At 44.5% G+C, this 21953-nt stretch overlaps 1 protein-coding gene across 1 annotated transcript in view; it reads right to left on the bottom strand.

Annotated features, from left to right (window-relative positions):
* SNED1 (sushi, nidogen and EGF like domains 1) overlaps positions 1-21953 on the bottom strand; it is a 299702-nt gene that overhangs the window by 87166 nt on the left and 190583 nt on the right. The window contains exons 14-18 of the mRNA XM_029616628.1: positions 19245-19358; positions 15252-15425; positions 11217-11330; positions 2622-2735; positions 1631-1744 (exon numbers count right to left, since the gene is read on the bottom strand). Coding sequence (XP_029472488.1) covers positions 1631-1744; positions 2622-2735; positions 11217-11330; positions 15252-15425; positions 19245-19358 — 630 coding nt within the window. The remainder of the gene's footprint in view (positions 1-1630; positions 1745-2621; positions 2736-11216; positions 11331-15251; positions 15426-19244; positions 19359-21953) is intronic.

Genomic DNA, 21953 nt, shown 5'->3' with positions numbered 1-21953 from the left:
GCATGGACCCCATACTGTATGGATTAGACTCAACGTTTACAGCAATCACATCAATGTATGTATGAGCCTAGGCAGAAATCCAGTGATGTAAGGTGAGTACTTTCATTGAGTAACAACACATCCCCTGCTACCAGCCCATTCAGTCTTCTCAGTCATCAGTAGGAATTAAATAGTTACAAGGATTCTTAGGTTGAAAGAAAACCAGAGATGTACTGAATCCAACACTTCTGCTTGCCCAACAGCTCTCTCTCGAAGGTGATCCAGAGGAAGGTGAAGAAAACACTGTGCATTCTAGAACAGTGAAAAAACATCCTTCTCGACTCCCAAGAATGGCCATTAGATCAGAACTGCAAGAATAGCATTTTTCCCTGATGTAAATACATCATCATACCCATCAATAGCCATTTCCCCTCCAAGCTTGTCCATAAATGCATTTTCACTTTAATGCATGTTAAATGCCTATTTTAGCATTCAATGCATGTCACACCCACATTAAGATGTGTTAATGGTAATACATGTCCTTGCATTGTCATTAGTGCAAAAAAAAAATCATCTTAACATGGGAAAAATATGAATGAGCTAAGTCACCATTCAAATGCATGCATATCACTCATTAACGTTAAAATAGTTTAAAGCAATCTGTGTTAACTCAAAAAAGCTAACAAATAGCTCAAGAGATGTATTACATTTTATTGACAGCATCAGCAAGCTATCTTGGACCCAAGCCTATTAGTTATCAGGGATAAAAGAAATGCACTACTGGGTCAGACCAAAGGTCCAGGAAGCCCAGCATCCTGTCTCTGACACTGGCCAATCCAGGTCACAAATATCTGGCAGCATCATAAAGTATTGAATATGCATGAGAGAAAATTTGCATGTTATAGAGGCAGTGCATGCAAATTTTCTCTCATGCATATTCATTGTGGATATCCTGAAAACCCGACTGGCTGGTGGGCCCCCAGGACAGGGTTGGGGGCTACTGTTTTAGCCAGTTACCAATCCACAATAGGACATTGCCTCTTATCCCATTGCTCTTTAATTTCCTGATGAGTTTCTCATGAGAGATTTTGTCAAATGCTGTCTGAAAATCCAGACAAGTTACATCAACTGACTCGCCTTTGCCTATATGTTTATTAAACCCTTCAAAAAAAAAATCTAATAGATTTGTAAGGCAAGACTTCCCTTTACCTTATCCATGTTGGCTCTGTCCTATTAGTCTGTGTCTATCCAGTAATTTTTTTCTTCAGAATAACTTCTACTGTTTTGCCCGGAACAGACATCAAGCTCACTGATCTCTGTAGTTTCCCATCACCCTGGAGCCTTTTTTAAAAATGGGCATTATGTTAGCCATCCTCCAATCCTCAGTCCTTTGATGGGCTGTTGACCCCTATCCCAGGGTGAAGAAGGGATTCCTTTCAACCCCGCTTTCCCCATATGATGCAGGAACCGCCTGTTTAGGAAAGGAAAAGAAAAACCCACTCCTTTCTGTCCTGTTTGCTACACCTGTGAAAATGGTACCAGTTGACCTGATGCTCTTCTTTTGCTCTGAACATTTAACTCAGTACCAAGCTTCCACGTTCTCGTCTGCAGCCCACTCACATACACAGTCATGGTGTCTGGGCTTCCTTACCTGTCTCACAATTGTAGCCAAAGAAACCCTCTGGACAGACGCACAGGTAAGAGCCACCATCATTTTCACAATCTCCACCATTCTGACAGGGACCAGAATCGCAGGCGTCCATTTCTATAGGATACACAATCAAGGGAGGACAAATCAGAAGAACAGTACATCAGAGAATGCATGGCCATGTGTCAATGGACTATAAGGCTTCTGGGATCTTTTATAAACCACTGTAATACATAATTTCACTGATTAATACAGAGAACGCCCTTCTCTTACCCTACAGTAAAGAGCACAGCTTGCACAACTGGATGGGTTGAGTGAGGAGATGGATTGGGAGATGGAAGAAACACTAGCTATCTGAACAAAGAACCTGAATTTTCCTCCCATTCTAGGAGACAAACATCTATAAGAGTAGAGCTCATAGCTGATTCCAAGTGAGCATGGGGACTGGCAGTCCTTGGAATTTTTTACTTCCTATTTTTCAAACCATCTGTAATTTGAATGCTATTTTGTACTGAGAAATGCCGATCTACATATCCAAAGGGCTCAGAGATTGGCGTTTAGAAACCAAGGCTGGCTCGAAGGGCCTAATTTATTGAGAGCTTTTCCCAGAGTCATTGAGGGTGATGGTCTCCAGTGGGTGAGTGGAAGAGGAAGCTAAGAAGACGTTCCCCATTTGCTCAATGCAGTGTGCACTATGGGAAGGGGGGGGGAGGGGAATGAAGGAACTTCAGATAAAATCACAATGGAGACTACATGAGAAGTGGGTCATCCAGGTTTGGACGGACATTCACTAACAGAAAAGTGTGGGGAAAGAAGCCCAATACTTAGTGAGTGGCAACTGAATTACTCTCCAAATGACTCCTCCATTTGTGAGTAAAGGCCCACTGGTAGAGCAACATGACAGAGGAAGCACACATGGGTGGGATGTCGATCAGAAAAAGATTAAGGCAGAGCTGGGAAGCTCAGCATCACTACGTAAGATGAAAATTTCTACCTGTTTCACACTGGAGTCCAACAAAGCCATTCATGCAGTGACAAACAAAGGATCCCAGAAGATCTTCGCAGCGCCCTCCATTCTTACATGGGTCTGACTGACACTCATTGACCTCTGTCCAGAATTAAAAATATATAATTATATATTAACAGGTGCATATCCTTGCTCAGCATTCCATCTCTTTTCTGCTACTTGTGACAGAGGGACGTTGTTTTGGAACTTTGAAAAGCCTTTATTGCATGGAGTATCTACGATGCAGGGCCTGGCTTCCTGTAAGGTAAGCAACAAGCAGATGCAGAGGGGTAAATCCTAGCACAGCACCAACATCTGTGGTACAGAGTCATTGCATTAGCTAAAGCTGATTATTGGGCATTGGTGGTAGCCTTAGCAGGTACACACATGTGGAGGCATTCATGCAGGAGTGAAATTTGGTGCTAGGAGATGGGGGAGAAGGGGTTGTGTTAACATCTCTTAAAATACTTTTCTCTTTTATGGTACAGAATAAGAGAAAAGCTTTCACAGACAAGGCCCATAATATCCTAGATGCTCAAAGGATCACACTATTCTTCTGTTTCATTAATCTACTTGGATACTATGTCTTCATCAATCCACTGTGATCTTCCTGTGCCCAGAAAAGAACTGTCACCCCCATACTAGAAGAGCATCACAAATCTAGCCATGCTGTTACATTTTATTGCAAGAGCTTCGAGGCCCTCAGCCAGTGATACTGCAGGACTAGCTGACACCTTACCTGCTTATTCTGTGCAGAGTATGGACTTTACAGCAACAAACTGCTCCCTTGAGTGAGAGTGAGGGAGCTTGCTTCCTTTAACTGAACTCTCAAGGTGTTTGCAATCTTGTGGGAAATTGGCCAGAGGTAGGATTTAAGGATTTTGGCTAATCCAATCACTATGACACTTGCATGTTGACAACTGGGTTACTGAGAAATTACCTATCTGCTGCATGATTTTTACCATATATGAAATACTCTTTAAAGACAAAGGCTAATACACCACAAAAAAGCTTTTGGAGACCAATATGAAAAAAAGCCTCCACTGGATCACTTATTCAGCTAAAGTTAGCTGAATAAATTATCCTGGATGTTCAGTGAGATTAGTATCCATGATTAAAGTTATCCCTCTACCTTTAGCCTTTACACTTAACCAGCTATCTTTGGAATATCATCGGTTAAGTTAAAAGTTATCTGGCCAGTTAAGTGGCAATGCTTATTTAAAAAAAAAAAAAAAAAAAAAAGGTAACTTTGTGCCTAGCAGCCCAAATGACAATCCCCCACCAAGTTGTAACCTTGGGCCCTGCTGGGCTGAGCATCTCCCCACCAAAACTCCTCTAAGAACATTTTTAAAAGAAAATTGGAAGGAGTCGGGCCAGCCTGCCTCTCTCCCCCTGCCTACTCTCCAGTTCCACATAATTATGCCTAAAACATCCCTCGTCTGCTTCCAACCCCCTACCCAACCCTAAACCCCTCACCTTCCTGGTACCTTTCCCAGCCTCAGCCTTCACATGGGATTATGGTACACTGCTACCACAAACCCAGCCGGTGCTTTCTGCATTGTTATGTGGGGGGGGGGGGGGGGGGGGGGGGGGGAGACAAACTGAGGAGCTGAGCACCGATTTTCAGAATTAGGCAACTATCTTAGGGCTCTAAATCTATGTAAATGAATAGCAGGCTTATATTTAGGACCCTAAGTTTTAGGGTCCTAAATTTTAGGGTCCTAAATTTATGAGAATTTTAGCTGAAAACTTAGGTCCTACGTTTGGCTGAAAATAGGAACCAAATTTAGGAACTCAGCTTTTTATGAATATGGGCTTTCTTAGTTTTAGGCACCTAAGGAGTAAATTTTCAAAGGAGTCCCATGCATAATTATCACGAGGACCACATTCAAAAGCATTTAGCCGGATAAGTCAGATGTTATCGGCTAAATGAAGATTTGGGCACTTATCCAGTTAAATTCTAGCCGGATAATAAGTTAGCTGCCTAGAATTTAGCTGAATAGGTTAAGGACATTCTGTGGGGTGTAACTGGGAGGAGCTGAGTTAGCTGCATAACTTATCCAGCTAACTCTGATCAGCCCACAGACCTATCCTAAAGTTAACCAGATAAACCTATCGGGCTAGCCGAGCCACCTAGTGGCTGAATATGGACTGCCATGTATTCGCTTACATGCTATTTTATAAACCGACAGTATGCATGTATTTTTGGTTTCACATGCACATCTTATCAGTGCAAAAAAGGGTGTTCTAAGAGTGTTCCAGGATAGGGGGCAAGAAGTACACGTGGGAATTGCTATTTTGTAAGCGATATCCGCATATAAATTAATTATCAAAGTTATTTATACAATTTTATACTTGATAATTGATTAGTACAAGTGATACTGGACGTGTCTGATGTGTGCAATTTTTGGGTGGGAGGCCCGGTGAACAGGGTGAAAAGCTAGAGGGTCTAGATGAACTGGATTTGGACCGGGTAAACCGGTGGAGATACTGACGAAATGGCGATTTCAAGTACACAAAAGTATTTTCAAAACAATCTACGTGCATGCTTTATAAAATACCTGCGTCCGCATGTAAATCAGGGATATTACGTGGAGATAGTATATATTTTTTTCCACCTACATTCTACATCCATATGTTTATAAAATAGGTAGCAGTAAGTGCTTTCTTGAGCTGCAAATATTCACGCACACTGAAACACGCACGTGGAACTGTGCGATATTTTATACACCGTGCAGCTCCTGTCGTCCGGTTTATAAAACACTAGGATAAATTTCGCATTCCCTTCATGCGCCCAAATGCTGTACCACAGATAGGTTTGAAAGTCAGGCTCCAAGTCAGGAGAATTTCCTTTCTAAAACCCCCCAAAATTTAGCTGCTTAAAATTTATGAGATCCATAGTCAGCCGTTGTGCACAGGCACACCCCCCCCCTCAATTTATGCCCCTGACTTATCCTGCCAAATTTTAGCCAGATTAAAAAATGTTATCTAGCTAGAATTTAGCTGGATAAATGCCCAAATATTCATTTATCCAGATAACTTCTGAGTTCTCCAACTAAATGCTTCTGAATATGGACCTCTATGTGCCTAGGTCAAGCATTCATCTTCCTTTGAAAACTGACCTAACAGCAACTAATCCTGTGTTAGAATAAGTTGATTAGTACTATAAGAGGCATCTCTTATGGATAAGACGTGACAGTTTGCGTAGTTTTTAGATGTGGCTGTTCACATTTGCACTCCAATCCTCTCTCATATAGGAGAAAGAGAGCTCTTGTCCTCAACGACGAATGCATCAATAAATCAGCTAAGTCTATAATAAGGTGCCACCAAGCTCTCTGCTGTTTTTGCTACCACAAAGTTAGACAGCTAGACCTCTGGAAGTTCCCAAATTTCTCAAACAGCACAAAAATGACGCCTTTATCGCACGAGAGACATCTGATGGCCCCTGCTCAATTCTGGCTTTTCCACCTCAGCCTTTTTGCTTGAGTGGATTGCCTGGAGCCACAGGGCACAGCGGGTGAGAGACGCAGGACCAAGGAGCGGACCGAGATCTTACTGGAACATGGATTTACGCTTTACCCTTAAACGTTTAGGAGCCAAGTCCCTGGAAAGAAACCTCCCACTGAATCCAGCAACACTTAACAACTCAAGGGCCTCTGGAGGGCTGCACTGATGAATGTCAGACACCACCAGAAAGCTGTGACATTTAACTTCCCGGTGGTATATGGCAGTCATCTGCGAGATAAACAGTTCCAGATTGAAAACAAAACTGTGCCAGAGATAACTGGGATAACTCAGCACCCACATTTAAGGGGTTAATCAACTGCAGCTCTCATTAATTACCAAATAAGCGTGGGAGAGGATTTGTAACTTGGGAGGATAACTATGCCTGTCCCCGTCCTCCTCAAACAAATGGTGCTGTTTCTCTTCTCTGCCGAGTGCTAGAGCGGTGGGGTGGCTTTTCTTTTGCCACAAAGCAAAGTGGAAATTCAATTTCTCTCTCTCTCTCTCTGATGTAAGCAGAAGGAACAATGTTTTTATCCCTCTTGCAGAAATTCCATTCATTAGTAACTAGCGGCAATGATTCCTTCTATTCCCAGAAGTGTAACAGGTCAGAGGCACCAGTGACAAGGTTTAGGACAAGACTGTTCAAAAGCAATTGGTTGCAGATTCCTAATTATTTGCTCATAAAAGGAATCAGTTACAGGATACGGATTAATTCCCCTACAAACTCCTTTCTTACGGGTTATTATTTATAACTTAACTGTAGTGCCAGTCCCATCCCTGTTCCCCCCCTTTCGTTCAATCGACCCCCACGCGACTTCCTTTCATTGATGCTTCCAAGTCTTCTGCACGGCCCCGCTTCATTCATTCTCCTAGGTCCCCTCCACCTGTGGCCTCTCCCCCTCCCCCCCCCCCCCAATAATCTCTCACTCATTCTCCTCAGCCCTGCCACTGCTCGCTCGCACCACCTGGAAAAAAGAACGTCGATCACATCCTCAAACTCCCTGCAGATGCAACGCCGACTCGTACGAGAAATCCTGAGGGGGCCGCCCAGCACCACTGGCATCTGCATCTCAGGGGGATGCGGTGGTGGGGAGAATCCCAGCCATCATGTGGGCAGACTTCTAGATACACGTGTCTTAGGTTCCCAGAAGGAGCCATGGTCTGTGGCTCTGGCCAAGGACTTTTCTGGTGATAGGTGTGCTAGACAGGGAACAGGGGTTGGGGATGGGGGGGGGGGGGGAGGAGGAAATCCCAAATAGTGTCTGCCATAGCCCAACAGAGACCATTTCTGACTGAGCTGGAAGCTCACAAGAGCAGGAAGAAACTGATGGGTCAAAATAGTAAAGATGATAACAGCACTAACAGCCAGCAAGATTTGTGCATAAGCAGCTGAAATGACCTCCATATCCTGTGGGTCATTATCTTTATGTAAGTCTCAGCATAATAGGGGAAGATTTATAGAGACAGAGAGTTAATCGTCTGTTGCTGCTGACAGTACTTGTGCCATGACTGGAGGAAGTCCTCCACATTGTAGAAGTCGGAGAGTTGCTCCATAAACTCTTAAGTCAAACGCCAAAAATCTCCAGGTACGAATGATTCAGAAGACCTCCTGGGATACAAATTCAGTATAAGAACATAAGAATTTGCCATACTGGGTCAGACTGAGGGTCCATCAAGCTCAGAATCCTGTTTCCAACAGTAGCCAATCCAAGTCAGAAGAATCTGGCAAGATCCCAAACATTAAATAGGTCCCATGCTGCTATTGCGCAGTGAGTAATGGCTATTTATTAAGTCTACTTGGTTAATAAACATTTATTGACTTCTTCTCCAGGAACTTGTCCAAAACCTTTTTAAACCCAGATATGCTAACTGCCTTAACCACAATCTCCAGCAGTGAATTCTAGAACTTAATTGTGTGTTGCGTGAAAAAGAATTTGCTGTGATTTGTTTTGAATGTGCTACTTACTAACTTCATTCTCCAATTTGTTTTGAATGTGCTACTTATATCTTCATGGAGTGTCCCCCTAGTTTTTGTATTTTTTGAAAGAGTAAATAACTTATTTACATTTATTCATTCTATTCCACTCATGATTTTATAGGCTTCTATCATATCCCCTCTCAGCCATCTCTTCTCCAAGCTGAATTGCTCTAACCTCTTTAGTCTTTCCTTATAGGGGAGCCATTTCATCCCTTTTATCATTTTGGTCGCCTTCTCTGCACTTTTTCTAATACAACTATGAGGCAACTAGAACTGCATACAATCTCCCTTCTGACACCAACTCTGTGTGAATCTCGGCAGACATTCCTCAATGACTCTCCAAGCTATCAAATTCATTTTTTCAATCTGCAGAGAAACACCTTAATTTGAACTTTTGAAATTAAAGTAAAATTTGGCATAGACTGGATTTGCACGTACAGTGACTTGAGGGTAAGGTATGAGTTATCTTGATTTTCTTCATGAAATATTCAGCCATCTTAAAATATTTCATTCCATCCCATGCCATATCGTTTCATTATAGTATAAATATATCCGGGATGTGCCATACATGAACAAAGCACTAATTGGATCATTGCTGAGCCTGTAACAGAATTGTAAAGCATTACAGTGGAGAGCTAGGTACAGTAATGATTAGGGATGTGCATTCGTCGGGCCATTCATTTCAGCTGTGTGCGTGATCAGCAAGTACACACACAAAACTGATGGAATGCACATACTCAGGTGGGTGCCCACTTGCACGCATACCACTGGTTTTGTGCGCATATATTCCGATCGCAAGATACGAGCACACAGGCCAAAACGAATTGAAACGAATTGACTAAAAAAACAAACAAAGAATGCACATCCCTGGTAGTGATATCAAGGCTCCTGATCTCCAAATTTCTGACAGAAGCACAAGTTATTATACTGGAGATTCCAGCTCCTAGTCCCCAGGTCTGTGGCAGAAGCATAAGGTATTGTATTGGAGGCAGCCCAGATTTAGGCATAGGCAACTGCCTGCAGCGCCAAATCTTTACGGGTGCTGGAGTGTCACCCCTGCTTCCCATGTCTAAATCCTACTTCTGCTGCCATGTCACCACTTCTCTTCTGTTGCAGTGCTGGCTCCGATGGCAGCAGCACAGACCACAAAAAAAAAATCAGCGCAGGGCCTTCCTTAGCCCTTTCGCACTGACAGACCCTGCAGCACCCTGCCCCTTGCTTAGGTTTCCCTGGTAACATGAAGCTCACGTGGGAGAAGGGAGCAGAGCACCACAGGGACACTCAGCGCAAAACGGCTGTGCAAGGCCCCACGCTGATTTTCCTTTGTGGTTTGTGCTGTTGCCATCGGAGTTGGTGCTGCGACTTAAAGGTGGGGGAGGAAGGGCGGTGGCACACCTGAGAAAAAGATTTGGGCAGAATGAATTGAATCCTCCCCCCCCCATCCCCACATAAGGAGCAGGGGGAGGATAACTCCCCCTTCCCCCATTGCCTATGAGCATACCCCAGCTTAATCCAGCTCTGACTGGGTACAGCAGTGATATCCCAGCTCCTATTCCCCAGGTCTATGACAGAAGTGCAAGGGATTATGCTGGGGGAATCAGGATATAAGAGCAATATCCCATCTCCTGCTTCCCACGCCAGAAGATTTCAGGCACACTGGGGAGCCATGTAGAGGCTCCAAGAGGCAATATGAGAAGGGTGACAGTCTGCTATATATTTATGTTCTTACATAGCATGTGTATGTTTGTGGAATACTTTAGACCACAATTATTATTACACAATTAAATTAGTCCTAATTTTCTGCATCTGAGATGGATGAGACAGTGAGTCCCTCCCATGCTGGGATTCCACTTTGTGCTTTTGAAGTTTATACAGATGTTTCAGGCAGATGCATTAGCCCTGCAGTGCCGTTCCTGCACCTGGAGTTCACGCAGGGTGTTCTTGCTGACCTCAACAGGCTGCAGCTGTTTTGCACAGCAGAGGCAGTAATGAAAGGATGGATGCCCTCGGAACAGCATGAATTTAACTCCGTATTTTAGTCTTTAATGTTTAGTTCCTGTATTATGTTGGTTGTAGCTTTAGGCTTTAAGATTACAAGATTACATTTAGATGTTACAATTAGGGCTCTCAGCTGCTAGAAGTACAAGTCATGAGGGGCACTCTGGCCCTTTCATTCACCCTTTGTAAAGCATTCAGTAATTTTGCCTTCTCTTGTGAATAAAAAAGCTCAGGGAAAGGAGATTTAGAAAACTGGGATCAGCTCAGAGTTTCACCCAAGACCTGGGATCAGTCAGCAATCCTGGATATCAAGCAGAGCCACAGACTAGAATAATGAAACTCATAGATAGAAACATGGAAAATGACGGCAGAAAAGGACCAAACAGTCCACCCAGTCTGCCCAGCAAACTTATGGTAGCATCTGCTGCGCCATACAAGTCAACCCCTTACTTAGTTTCCAAACCGTCAAAGTCAGGACCCTTGTTGGTTGCTGTCTGAGCCCAATTCCCTGTTACCTCTTGCCGTTGAAGCAGAGAGCAATGTTGAAGTTGCATCCAAAGTATCAGGCATGTTGATTAAGGGTAGTAACCGCCACACCAGCAAGTTACCCCATGCTTATTTGTTTTCCCAGACCGTAACGTTCTGTACCCAACTGTATAGTTCTACCCAGGCAGAGGGGCAGCTGCAGGCTCCAGTTTATCAACTGAACTAACTTGCTGGGCTGAGCCTGACCTGCTGCGGGTCCCAAGTCTGATCACCACCAAGTGTTTGTTGCTGAATGGTGAGAAGTGTCTATTATGAGAATTTAGTTTTTGGCTGCTCTTTTGTTTGATTTTGTAATCTCAAATGACATTTCCAATATGCATTCAGAGGACAGGGAGAGACAGGGGGTGCATTCCACAGCTAGCAGGGGCAGGGGAGGGCAAAGTACTACAGGATGCCAAGTGACCCAGTTTCAGGAGGGGAATATTTGGCCAGTCCCGGGTTCCTGACAATCTTATCCTAATGCATCCTTTTCTCCCTCCATCTGTGACATGGAATTTAGGACTGCCAGAAGTTTTCTTGGGGGGGGTGATGCTGTGTCTTACTTTCTCTCTTACCCAACTCACAGTGGTGTCCTGTGTAGCCCACCTCACACATGCAGAGAAACGCTGCCACACGGTCCTTACACGAACCTCCATTGAGACAGGGCTGAGATCTGCACTCATCAATCTCTGCAGGCAGAGGTAAACATGCAAGCGATTTAGTGCATGAATATTGTCAACATTCTGTAAAATTCACATTTTCATTTGCATACTTGTTATACACTTTACAAGGGGGCATGGAAGAGCAGGGCATTTGCCAAACCTGGAAAAAGCTCTGGCAGGAGTAATTTAAGTTTTTATGCCAATTTTTTTCCACTGAGGTCTATGACGACAATAGATATTTTTGGCAGAGCTAAACTTTTAATAATCTTGTAATGAAATAGTGGGCTTAATTAAATGTTCCAAGTAAATAAAAATATAAATAGCAATAAAATAAACAAAGGAAAAAAGTCTTAGCTTTCGCCATTCTCACTTCACATGGAAAACTTGTTGCAGATCTCTGATGGTGGCAATCTGTACGAGGTGTTTCCTGGTATTATGACCCCTATTCCGTATGCCTTGTCCGCCCCTCCCCCCCCAATCCAGAGGAGGAAAGAATTATCCAGTTCGGATAGAGAATCACGGGTCATGCTCGTAGCAAGCTCATGCATTTCATAGACTAAACGTCAAGGCAACGAAAGCACATGCGAGAACTCAGATTTATAGTGAAACCCCGTAAGAAGAAACCAGTGCTATCTTGAGGAATATTTCTAAGGGGTATATAAACAAAGGAGTCGCATTCTGATTATGTAACTGTAAAACCACTGAGTATGGGTTTACCGACTGAAAGGCATGACTCCTAATTAGATGAGAGATTGATGGTGCTGACCAGCAGAAACAGTCCTTCTGAAAACTGTCTCTCCCTCCAGTGCAGGGGAAAAGGGCCAGTGCCCATGCAAGGGAGTTTGCATCTATAGACTCTGCAGGTACGTTTGTCCTTGCGCTCACCGAGGGGTCCGTGTGCATTGTGAAAACTGCCCCAATTATTAGCTGTTAATGATATCCTTGGTACAGGGATGTGCGATGACAAGAAAAGACTAGGTGGGTGCGCAGGACACAAAAAGGTTGAACATGATGAGCAAAGAATAGATCATTACTCACTTGAAGAGCCAGGCTTAAGTACTGGATGTGCTCTCCAGCAGGTGGTCCATCTTGTTGCCGCAGCAATAAGCTGCCTGAGTTTGCCCACAGAGGATGGATTTAACTACCTTATTCCATCTGCTACAGCAGCAGCAGCAACAAGATGGACCCTCTGCCACTTATCTGGGTGTAACCCCTGCTCCATTGGGTACATACAATGATGGGAGGGTTCCCATGGGTAAGGAGAGTCCCACTCCCAAATTTATTTAGTGGGTTCTCATAAATGGGTCATGCAGATGGTGAAGTGAAACCAAATAGAGACATCAATAGAAGTGGCTTCACCTATCTGGATTGGACAGGGAGAACCTCAAAAATCCCTCCTCACCTGGAGTATTGTGTTCAGTTCTGGAGCCCTTATCTCAAAAGGGATAGAGGCAGAATGGAGGTGGTCCAGAGAAGGGCGACCAGAATGGTGTGGGGTCAGAATAAGAAAACCTATGGGGAGAGACTGAAGGATATGAATATGTGTACTCTGGAAGAAAGGAGGCACAGGGGTGATATGATACAGACCTTCAGATACCTGAAAGGTTTTAATGATGTACAAATGTCAAACCTTTCCCGTTGGAAAGAAATTAGTAGAACTAGGGGTCATGAAATGAAACTCCTGGGAGGACGTCTCAGAACCAATGTCAGGAAATATTTCTTCATGGAGAGGGTGGTGGAAACCTGGAATGCCCTTCCGGAGGAGGTGGTGAAAACCAAAACAGTGAAAGAATTCAAAAGGGCATGGGATAAATACTGTGGATCCCTAAACACTAAATGATGGAAATGAAGAAACGAGTGCATGAAGTAACTTGCTAGTTAACCATTAAGGGCCGGATTTTCAAAAGCCTACGCATGCCAGGCCTATTTTAAAAAGGCTCGGCCATGCGCGTAAAGCCCCGGGGACGCACATAAGTCCCGGGGCCGAAGAAAAGGGGCGGGGAAAGGGTGGGGCGGTCCGGGGGTGGGGCTAGAGGCCCCCGGTACAGCAGCCATTTGCCACTGCGCCGGGGGATTGCATGCCGGCAGGCTACCAGCACGTGCAACCTGTGCTGCTTCGAGCAGGTGCAAAAGGTAAGAAAACTTTTTTGAGGGGGTGTTAGGATAGGGCTAGGGAGTGGGTAGGTTAGGGGAAGGGGTGGGAAGGATAGATTAGGGGGTAGGGAAGTTCCCTCCCAGGCTGATCCTAAATTGGAGCGGCCTGGGAGGGAACGGGAGAAGGCCGCGGGCGTCTGCACACGCAAGTTGCACTAATGTGTACCCCCTTGCATGCGCCGACCCCCGATTTTATAACGTGCACACCTGCACGCGCATGTTATAAAACCGGTTGTCCATGTGCACGCACCGGGTAGCATGCGCAAATGAACCGCATGCATGCACGTCTTAAAATCTACCCCTAAGCCTTGATACTGTTAATGCAACTCCATCATTGCTCTCTGCTTCAACGGCAGGGGAAAAAGAGGAATTGGATTCGTTCAGCAACTGAGGGCCCCGACTTTTACGGTCTGGGGAAACAAGTATAGTGGTAACTTGCTGATGCGGTGGTTACAATCCTTAACCAATAAGACTGATCCTTAGTTGCAACTCAAACATTGCTCTCTGCATCAACAGCAAGCCTAATTAGGAATTGGATTCAACAGCAATCAACGAGGGCTAGTGTGGGAAACTGATAAGCACGAGGATACCAGGGAATTGGGTTCAAACAGCAACCAAGTGCCCTGACTTTTATGGTCTGGGAAACAGATAAGCATGGGGTAACCTACACGTCTCAACACAAACTACCATAAGCTTACTGGGCAGACTGGATGGACCATTTGGTCCTTTTCTGCCATCATTTATATGTTTCTTTGTAACTCTGGCTCAAGTCCTATTCTTTAGTGCTGGCCCGGAAAAAGCATTAATCAGAGTCACAATGGTTCAAACAAACTCAATTCTTAACTTTATTTCTGGTTCATAAAGTCAGCCACTATTTACAGAAGTAAGATGAGGTATGCAAATAAGTACTAAATACTCAGAATTCATGGGATTCAACAGTCAAATCAATATCCTTCCACCATTGCAATATGCTGCACTCCCAAGATGGGAACAGCCAGATAACCACTTCCAGTGGAGACACGCTGAACGCACTGGGAACTGGACGCTTGTACCAAGCTCCAAGCAACCGAACAGGATTTGGGAGGGTACCGGGTGGAATGGGGAGGGCTCAGCTGGTGTTTATGTGGGGAGGGGGAGGTTGGGCGTCAGGGTGGAGTCTGAATTCTAAATTTATTTTGCCAATCCAGAGTGCAGAACGAGGGAAGGCTTCTTGGCTGATAGGCCCACAATATGTTTTCTATTTGTAGGGGGAGCTTGGGGGAAGGGATTCAAGTCACATTACTTATTCCTTTTAGAAGGGTGGAGAAATCAGGCCAGCAGGTCTGCAATGATGCTTTTTTTTTTTTTTCCAAGTTTAGCCACTTAATTGGCTATATTATTTGAATATAGCTGGTTAAGAATTAACCAGGTACACATACCTGGATAACTTTAAATCTAACTGGCTACATTCAAACACAGCCTATTAGGTTTGAAAGTAATCCGGGTGAGTATTGCCAGATAACTTTATTCAAGTATATTCAGAGGGACATTTATTCTGCTGAATATCCCTGGTAACTTATCCGGCTAACTTTAGCTGGATAAGGTATCCATTCACTGCTTTTCTGAATATTGGTCTAAGTATTACAGTGAATATATTTAATCCATGCCGCCTCTATTTTGTTTGTTGCATTTTTTCTCCTCTTTTCCTCTGCGTGATTTGATATGTCAGAGCAGAAAAGAGAGAAAGTGAAATATGGCAAGACAGCCTGGCATGCATTTTCCTTTGGAAGAGTCTTACTTTTTTCTGATATTTACCTTCACACACTGGGGGTTCACTCCATGCACCATTCTCTCCGCAGACCCTTGGGCTGTTTCGGGGATTCACTGTGTAGCCCTTGTTGCACTGGTACTCTGCCAGCGAACCCAGCTTTGTAGAGCTGAATATAACCTGTGCATGTTTCACCTTTTCAGGAATTCCACAATCTACCTCTACATGGGAGAGAGGACAGAAACGATCTGAGAGACAGTGGAGTGGGGGGGGGGGGGGGGTAGGGGGAACTATGAGCTCAGCTATGAGGTAATTAGGTAACAAGTCAGTCAGCCGTTCCCGTAAACCAGCTTACGGGAACTGATGCTTTCCCTAAGTCACAAAGGGGTAGATAATCAAAACACCCGTGGTTTGCCGCAATAATCAAAGCAAAATTACTTGGGTAATTTTGCTTTGGTTATTGTCCCCCTTAAAAGTACCCAGATAAATTTACACCTGTTTTTGTGTGGCTACTTTTTTTTTTTTTTAAGGCAAAACAAAGTGTGTTGTTTCGAACATCCAGATCTATAGGTTTAGTTGCCTCTCCTGATCTAAGCCTGCCCACTATGAACACCTACAAAATACCTCTGTTGTTGACAAATGCATAAACCTTTACCCCTATAGAGAGCAGACAATAATCAAACAAAACAGCATTTAGCTGCAGAAATGACTTTCATTATTGTCCTGTAAGGAGGCGCTAATCAGAAGCTGATGAATGAGAAAGTTACCTGGTAACTTTACTCATTCACTTTACTCAGGTTAAGTGTTCTGCTGAATACATTTTTCTAACAAGGCTGATCCTGCTAAGGTTAGCTGGGTACTGGTAGAATATCAGCATTCATCACCTATTGTGTAGACCTATCCCAAGAATACCCCAGCAAAGCTGTTTTTTTAAATCTTGTGTTAGTTGACTATTGAGTTAACTCGACAAAATTTAGTTGGGAATTAGGGGGAATTATTTTTATCTCAGGTTTTGTTCAGGTAATTCGAACATCTGTCCAGACAAACCTTTCGAATATTTATCTCAAAACATTTTACGTAGGTAATTGCATGTTTTACTTACATAAAATTGCATTTTGATTATTGCTTCCCCTATCTCCATGTAGGTAAAAGCATGTGTGCTATTCACAGCAAGAGTACTTTTACCTGAATAGAAAAAGGGGTGGAGACAGGTTGGGGGATGCAAAGTATGTGCAGAGCTTGCATATTCAAATCTCCAGTCATACTTTACAGTATTTACTTTGCCCCTGCTCCCATGATTGTGCGGCCATGGGAGAAACTACATAATTAGTTAGCTGCCACATAATTGACAATCTGCCACAGAATCAACATTCCTGAAGCTTTTCCACCTCTTAATTCAATCCTTTGAAGAAAGCTACAGGGTGTCTGCCTGCCTTCAGTCTCAGCTTTCTCCCTGCTCTGCTTCTAGCCCCTCCCCTGCAAACAGACAGGCTGATGCAATAAAGTGCATGTAAAAAATGTGTCCAAACTGGGCGCATGTTTTTTTAATGTACGCACATCCAACTCTTCTGGGAGCCTGATGCAATAAGTAAATGAACTGCTGCATTAAAACGGACATACTAGGGATAAATTGTGCATCCTTAGCGCGTCCATGGCATCGGGCGCCCAGGAGATGTGACTGTGCGCGGGTTATCAAAACAGATGCTCAAATTACAAACATCGTTTTTTCCCCACGGGAGCTATTTTACCAGCATAAAATGCACACACAAAATGCATGGCCTGGAGCATATATGTTGTGAGTGTATATTGTGCGCACCCACATTTTTTTTTTTTTTACCATCAAGACTTTTGTTTTGCAAGGTGATGATTTCTGTTGTTCTTCCTACTTAATATCGCAACAGTACTAAGTAGGAGGAACCACAGAAAATCAGGTTTTTTTGGCTTTTAAGTTGAGCCCTTGACGTGCGGGAAAACTTTATGCCTGCTCCAGGGCAGGCATAACATGTTATGGGTTAAAAAGTGTGCCTTGGGTGCACGGTGATTTTTTGCATTGCGGGGTAATAGCTAATGGCCTCATCTACATGGCATTTACATGTGATGAGAACTATTAGCTTCGCCTTTGTTTGGCTGTGCTGATTCCCTTATTACATCGGGAGTTATGGACGCATGTCCAAAACACACGTCCAAGCGTGCGTTAGGCTATGTGCTAGGCTGGGCACACTTTATGGTATCGGCCCCAGATTGCAGGGAACCATCTCCTTCTGTTTGCCCCCCACTTTCCTGTTCACTTCAGGATAGGAAGAAGGAGGCTTGGGGGAAAAAGTTAGAGTGAACAGAAAAAGCATTCAGAATGTTTGATCCCTCAAAAATGTGGTCAACCATAAACGAGCTACAAAGACCTAGATGAGTTTTGGAAGTCTGCACTTGCTGGTGTCCCACAGCTGGCAGAATGGGCATTAATTTAAAAGTTCATAAAAGCCTTGGCACTACTGCTGACATATTTCAAACCTGTGTTAATTTAACTCCTTTTGGGAGCGATGCAATATCATGTGTGCAAAAAACGTGCTTCCAACCTGGATGCACGTTTCTTTAACGTGCGCATATCCCCTGTCTTGGGCGCTCAATGTCATTCTCAAATAAACTGGCACGCAATGGATAAATTGTGTGTCCCTAGCACATCCATGGCATCGAGTGCCCCAGGAGATTGCACAGCCATGGGTTAGAAAAATGGAAGCTCATAAATTGTTTCCCTTTTTCTAACCTGACTGCTGTCAAGATTTCTTTTTTCACGTTGCAGCTTTCTGTGGTTCCTCCTGCTTAGTATTGCAATGATATTAATTAGGAGGAACTACAGAAAAGTTAGTGCATCTTGCGCGTGCCGAGACCTAGGGCAGCCCCGATGGCTTTCCCCGTTCCCTCCAAGGCTGCTCAGAAATCAGAGCGGCCTCGGAGGGAACTTTACTACCACCCCCCCCACCTTCCCCTCCCTTCCCCTACCTAACTCGCCCCCCAGCCATACCTAAAACCCCCCTTAACCTTTGTTTTAGAAGTTGCGTCAGCCTCTGGGCAGGCATAGGTTGCGCACGCCGGCCAAGTGCCGGCACGCGATCCCCCGGCCTAGCGGCCCTACGGAGGCCACTGGCCACGCCCCCACCCCACCCCTTCTTTCAAACCCCAGGACAAACGCACATCCCAGGGCTTAGCACGCGTCGCTGGGCCTATGCAAAATAGGTTGGCGCATAGGGCTTTTAAAATCTGCCCCTGTGTTTTTTGCTTTTCTGAGCATGGCTTGGGATGCCTCAAAACTTAACACTAGCTCTGGGCTGGCATTAAGTTTTGAGGGTTAATGTGCGCGTCGGACACACATTTATTTTTACATCAGGGGTGCTAGCTTATAGCCTTATCAACATGGCATTTCCATTTGATGAGCACTATTAGCTATGTGCTGGTATGGATGCGCATTCTGGACGTGCTAATCCCGATATTGCATTGGGCATATGTCCAGCCATGCATTTAGTGACGTGCTGAGTTCAATGCCCGACATTGCATCAGCCCTTTTGTGTCTATTACTATTGCCCAATATACCGTATGTGCATATATTTTTCTGTGTAAATAACAGCACGACAAACAGCACATCCAATCTTACAGGCCGATACAGAACGGTGCGCTCGGCCGTTTTTGGGGCTATTTTTGATGCGCTATTATTACCCCTTATACAGTAAGGGGTAGTAATAGCGCGTGGAAAGCGCGCGGCCAACCCCCCCCCCCCCCCCCCCCCCCCCCGAAACTAATAGCGCTCCTTATTAGAGTGGGCCCTAACTTAAATACTGAATCGCGCGCCCAGGAGAAGTGCCTGGGCGTGCGTTGGGAGAGTGGGCGCTCGCCTCAGAGCGCCGGCTCTCCCACGGAGCTTATTGAATCAGCCTTTAGATTGCTGAAGTGGGCTTATGATGCAGGATAACAATAGTTACTTCTGTGCAAAGCATGCAAAACAGCTCCAATGCCACAAGCCACCATTGTTTAATGTTACAGGGTCTTACCTGATTGACAGTGGTTTCCTGTGTACCCAGCTATGCAGCTGCAGGCATAATCTTCACCGAGGTCTTCACAGGTCCCTCCATTCTCACAAGGACTTGGGAAGCAGGGAGATGGAGCTAGATAAGAGTGTAAAGGGTCAGAGACACTAAAACATGCTCCCTGGTGTAAGACATCTCATAAATCTCATGCACAGGTAAAAGTGCAGAATTCATACAAAGTCTCAGACAGATGTCACAGGAGGCATTTGAGATTCCTATGTGGGTCTTTACCAATTTTGGTCATTATTGGAGGTTCCATGATACAATTGTTTCTCTGTAATCATGGTTATATGGAGGGAAGTGGAAAGCACCACCTTGTCATGGACAATTCTGGTTACAAGAAGGATCAGCTATTAGAGTCTGAAGTTCACCGACTCAGGGGCCTAGACCACCTATTTCCTAAGTTGTGCTAAGACATTAACGATTGGTGTACAGCATTTACTGTGTATAAAAAAAAATCGTGCAGAAATAACTCGCAGAATGTGCAATTTCTGCATGTTATTTCCTGGCCTGTAAACCCAGTGTAATGTATGGTAATGAGCTGCACTGCATGCAAATACATGCAAAACAGCTCATTACTATGCAAATTGAATAATGCGGCTTGGGTTAAACTTCACAAGCTGCATTATTCGCTGAGCATTAACTATACCTCAAGAAGTATAGCTGACTTTTTCCCAGAAGCATCGGGATGCTATGCACTTTCCGATGTTCTCTGGATTAGAATTTAAAGGGACTGCATAGCCTCAGAAAAGCCCCCTACCGACTGCCCCAAATATCCCTGGGGGATGAGTGGGACCCCTGCCCCAAATCCCCTTCCATACCTCAACTTGTTAAAAAAAAAATAAAAAAATGACAAGAAGTTACCTTAGGCTCCATCCCCCAGTCAAGAAGCTATACCCCTTGAAAAAAGGTCCCATGTCCCTCAAGCCCCCCTCCTCCCTAAAACCTTTTTCAAGGGGATGTAACTTTTTAACCGGAGAGTGGGGCCTAAAGGGGCTTTTTACCTTTTTTTTGTTAATAGGTTGAGATATGGAAGGGGTTTGGGAGAAGGGGTCCAACTAGATTACCAGGTATTTTGGGGACCCTTTGGTGGAGGGGCTTTTCTGGGGCTGTGTGGCCCTTTTAAAATATGGTGGATCGGGGGGGGCTGCCATACTGCACTGCCACAGGCAGGAACATGCAAAGTTCTTGACCAAGGCAACAAATGGAAAACTACTGCAGGATTCACTAAACTACAGTATTTGGTACCATAGTTTAGTAAATTATATGGTCATTTTTCCCTTGGTACAAATGCCGCACTTTAGTAAATACAACCCTCTGCAGGTCAAAGTGACTATCACTACAATCACTACTTCCAAATCAGGTTTATGAACTTATAAGACCTGAGTGGCTTGAGAAGACCTTTCAACAGCTATGCAAAAACCACACCACACTGATGTCGCATGACTCAGCAAGGCCTTCAATAAATTCAACAACTAACAGCGGGACAGAAATCAGATAGGGGTCCTGCGATTAATGTGTATCTCCGTTTGCGTGTAAGACTCCTTGAGGTCTGCAGGCCTGGTAGTCTGCATGTGAGCATTCAATATTATGGACAGGTTCAACCCCTATGGACTCCTGGTCATGGCTTTTTGGCACATGAGATTATGAGGAATGAAGCTGTTGGGAGGCTAACTCCACCAGTAGGATGTTATATAGGAAATGAAAATGGTTAATACCTGGTGATCCCTGGAGACATGGGTCATCCCTTTCTGTTCAGACCTGGTGCAGAGTAAGAGTGCACCTCACTTGTTTCACAGTACTGGGTAGAACAGTGATTGGGAGGGATCATTAAGTCCTCAGGGGTATTAAGTTGCAAGATCTCAGTGTCTACACTGGGATTCTTGCTTTTCTTACACTAAAGAGGAAAGTTTTTAACCATCAATTATATAAAATATGGAAAAGATGTGTGTTCAGACAGTGACGTCAAGTGGAAATGGTCTAAGATATTACTCACAGACTCACAGTTGGGGGCCTATTAGAGTCTAGACATGTCTCAAGCCCCTTATCCAGCCCCTTATCCAGAGGGAGAATGCCTTGATATGGGGGGAAAACCCACAGGAGCCCTCCTGAATTGTCAAGTTACAGTAGAGGCATCAGTTTGTCTTGTCCTGAAGCTGAACTCAGCCAAGGCTGTACCAGAAACAGATCAGGCATAAACTGGGAGGCTCCTGGCATGGGCATCAGCAAAAGTTGGTTTCCACCTAAAGCAGAGTCGTGAAACCGATACATAGTGTGTCAACACTGGCGCAATGCATGCATGCAGGTGGATTCCTGGAATGGGGCACATATCTTGGGTCCCAAATCAATGAGGACTGAAGAGTAGAAGGCACAGAAATGCTCTATTGCAGTACCTTCACAAGGCTCCCTGAAGCTAAAATACCCAGATTCCCATGGGCAAACCTCTGGGCCAGTGAGACTGACATGAAAACGCTATCAGGACTTCCTTAAAGCCCGAGTCTTCACCACAGATTTTAGGGCACCTTGAACCCAACCAAGATGGGGAGGAGGGAGGGAACAGTGCACCCCATTTCACTCCTTCCAGGCCTCCCTGGCTTTGAATAGGGTGCATACACCTTGTGAAACTTCTATAGCACTCAAGAGAGGCCCCATTTGAAAGGGAATGCTGACAAG

This window comes from Rhinatrema bivittatum, chromosome 9 (genome assembly GCF_901001135.1).
Source record: "Rhinatrema bivittatum chromosome 9, aRhiBiv1.1, whole genome shotgun sequence".
In the NCBI taxonomy this organism is placed as follows: domain Eukaryota; kingdom Metazoa; phylum Chordata; class Amphibia; order Gymnophiona; family Rhinatrematidae; genus Rhinatrema; species Rhinatrema bivittatum.
This window is presented reverse-complemented; position numbering and strand designations above follow the sequence as displayed.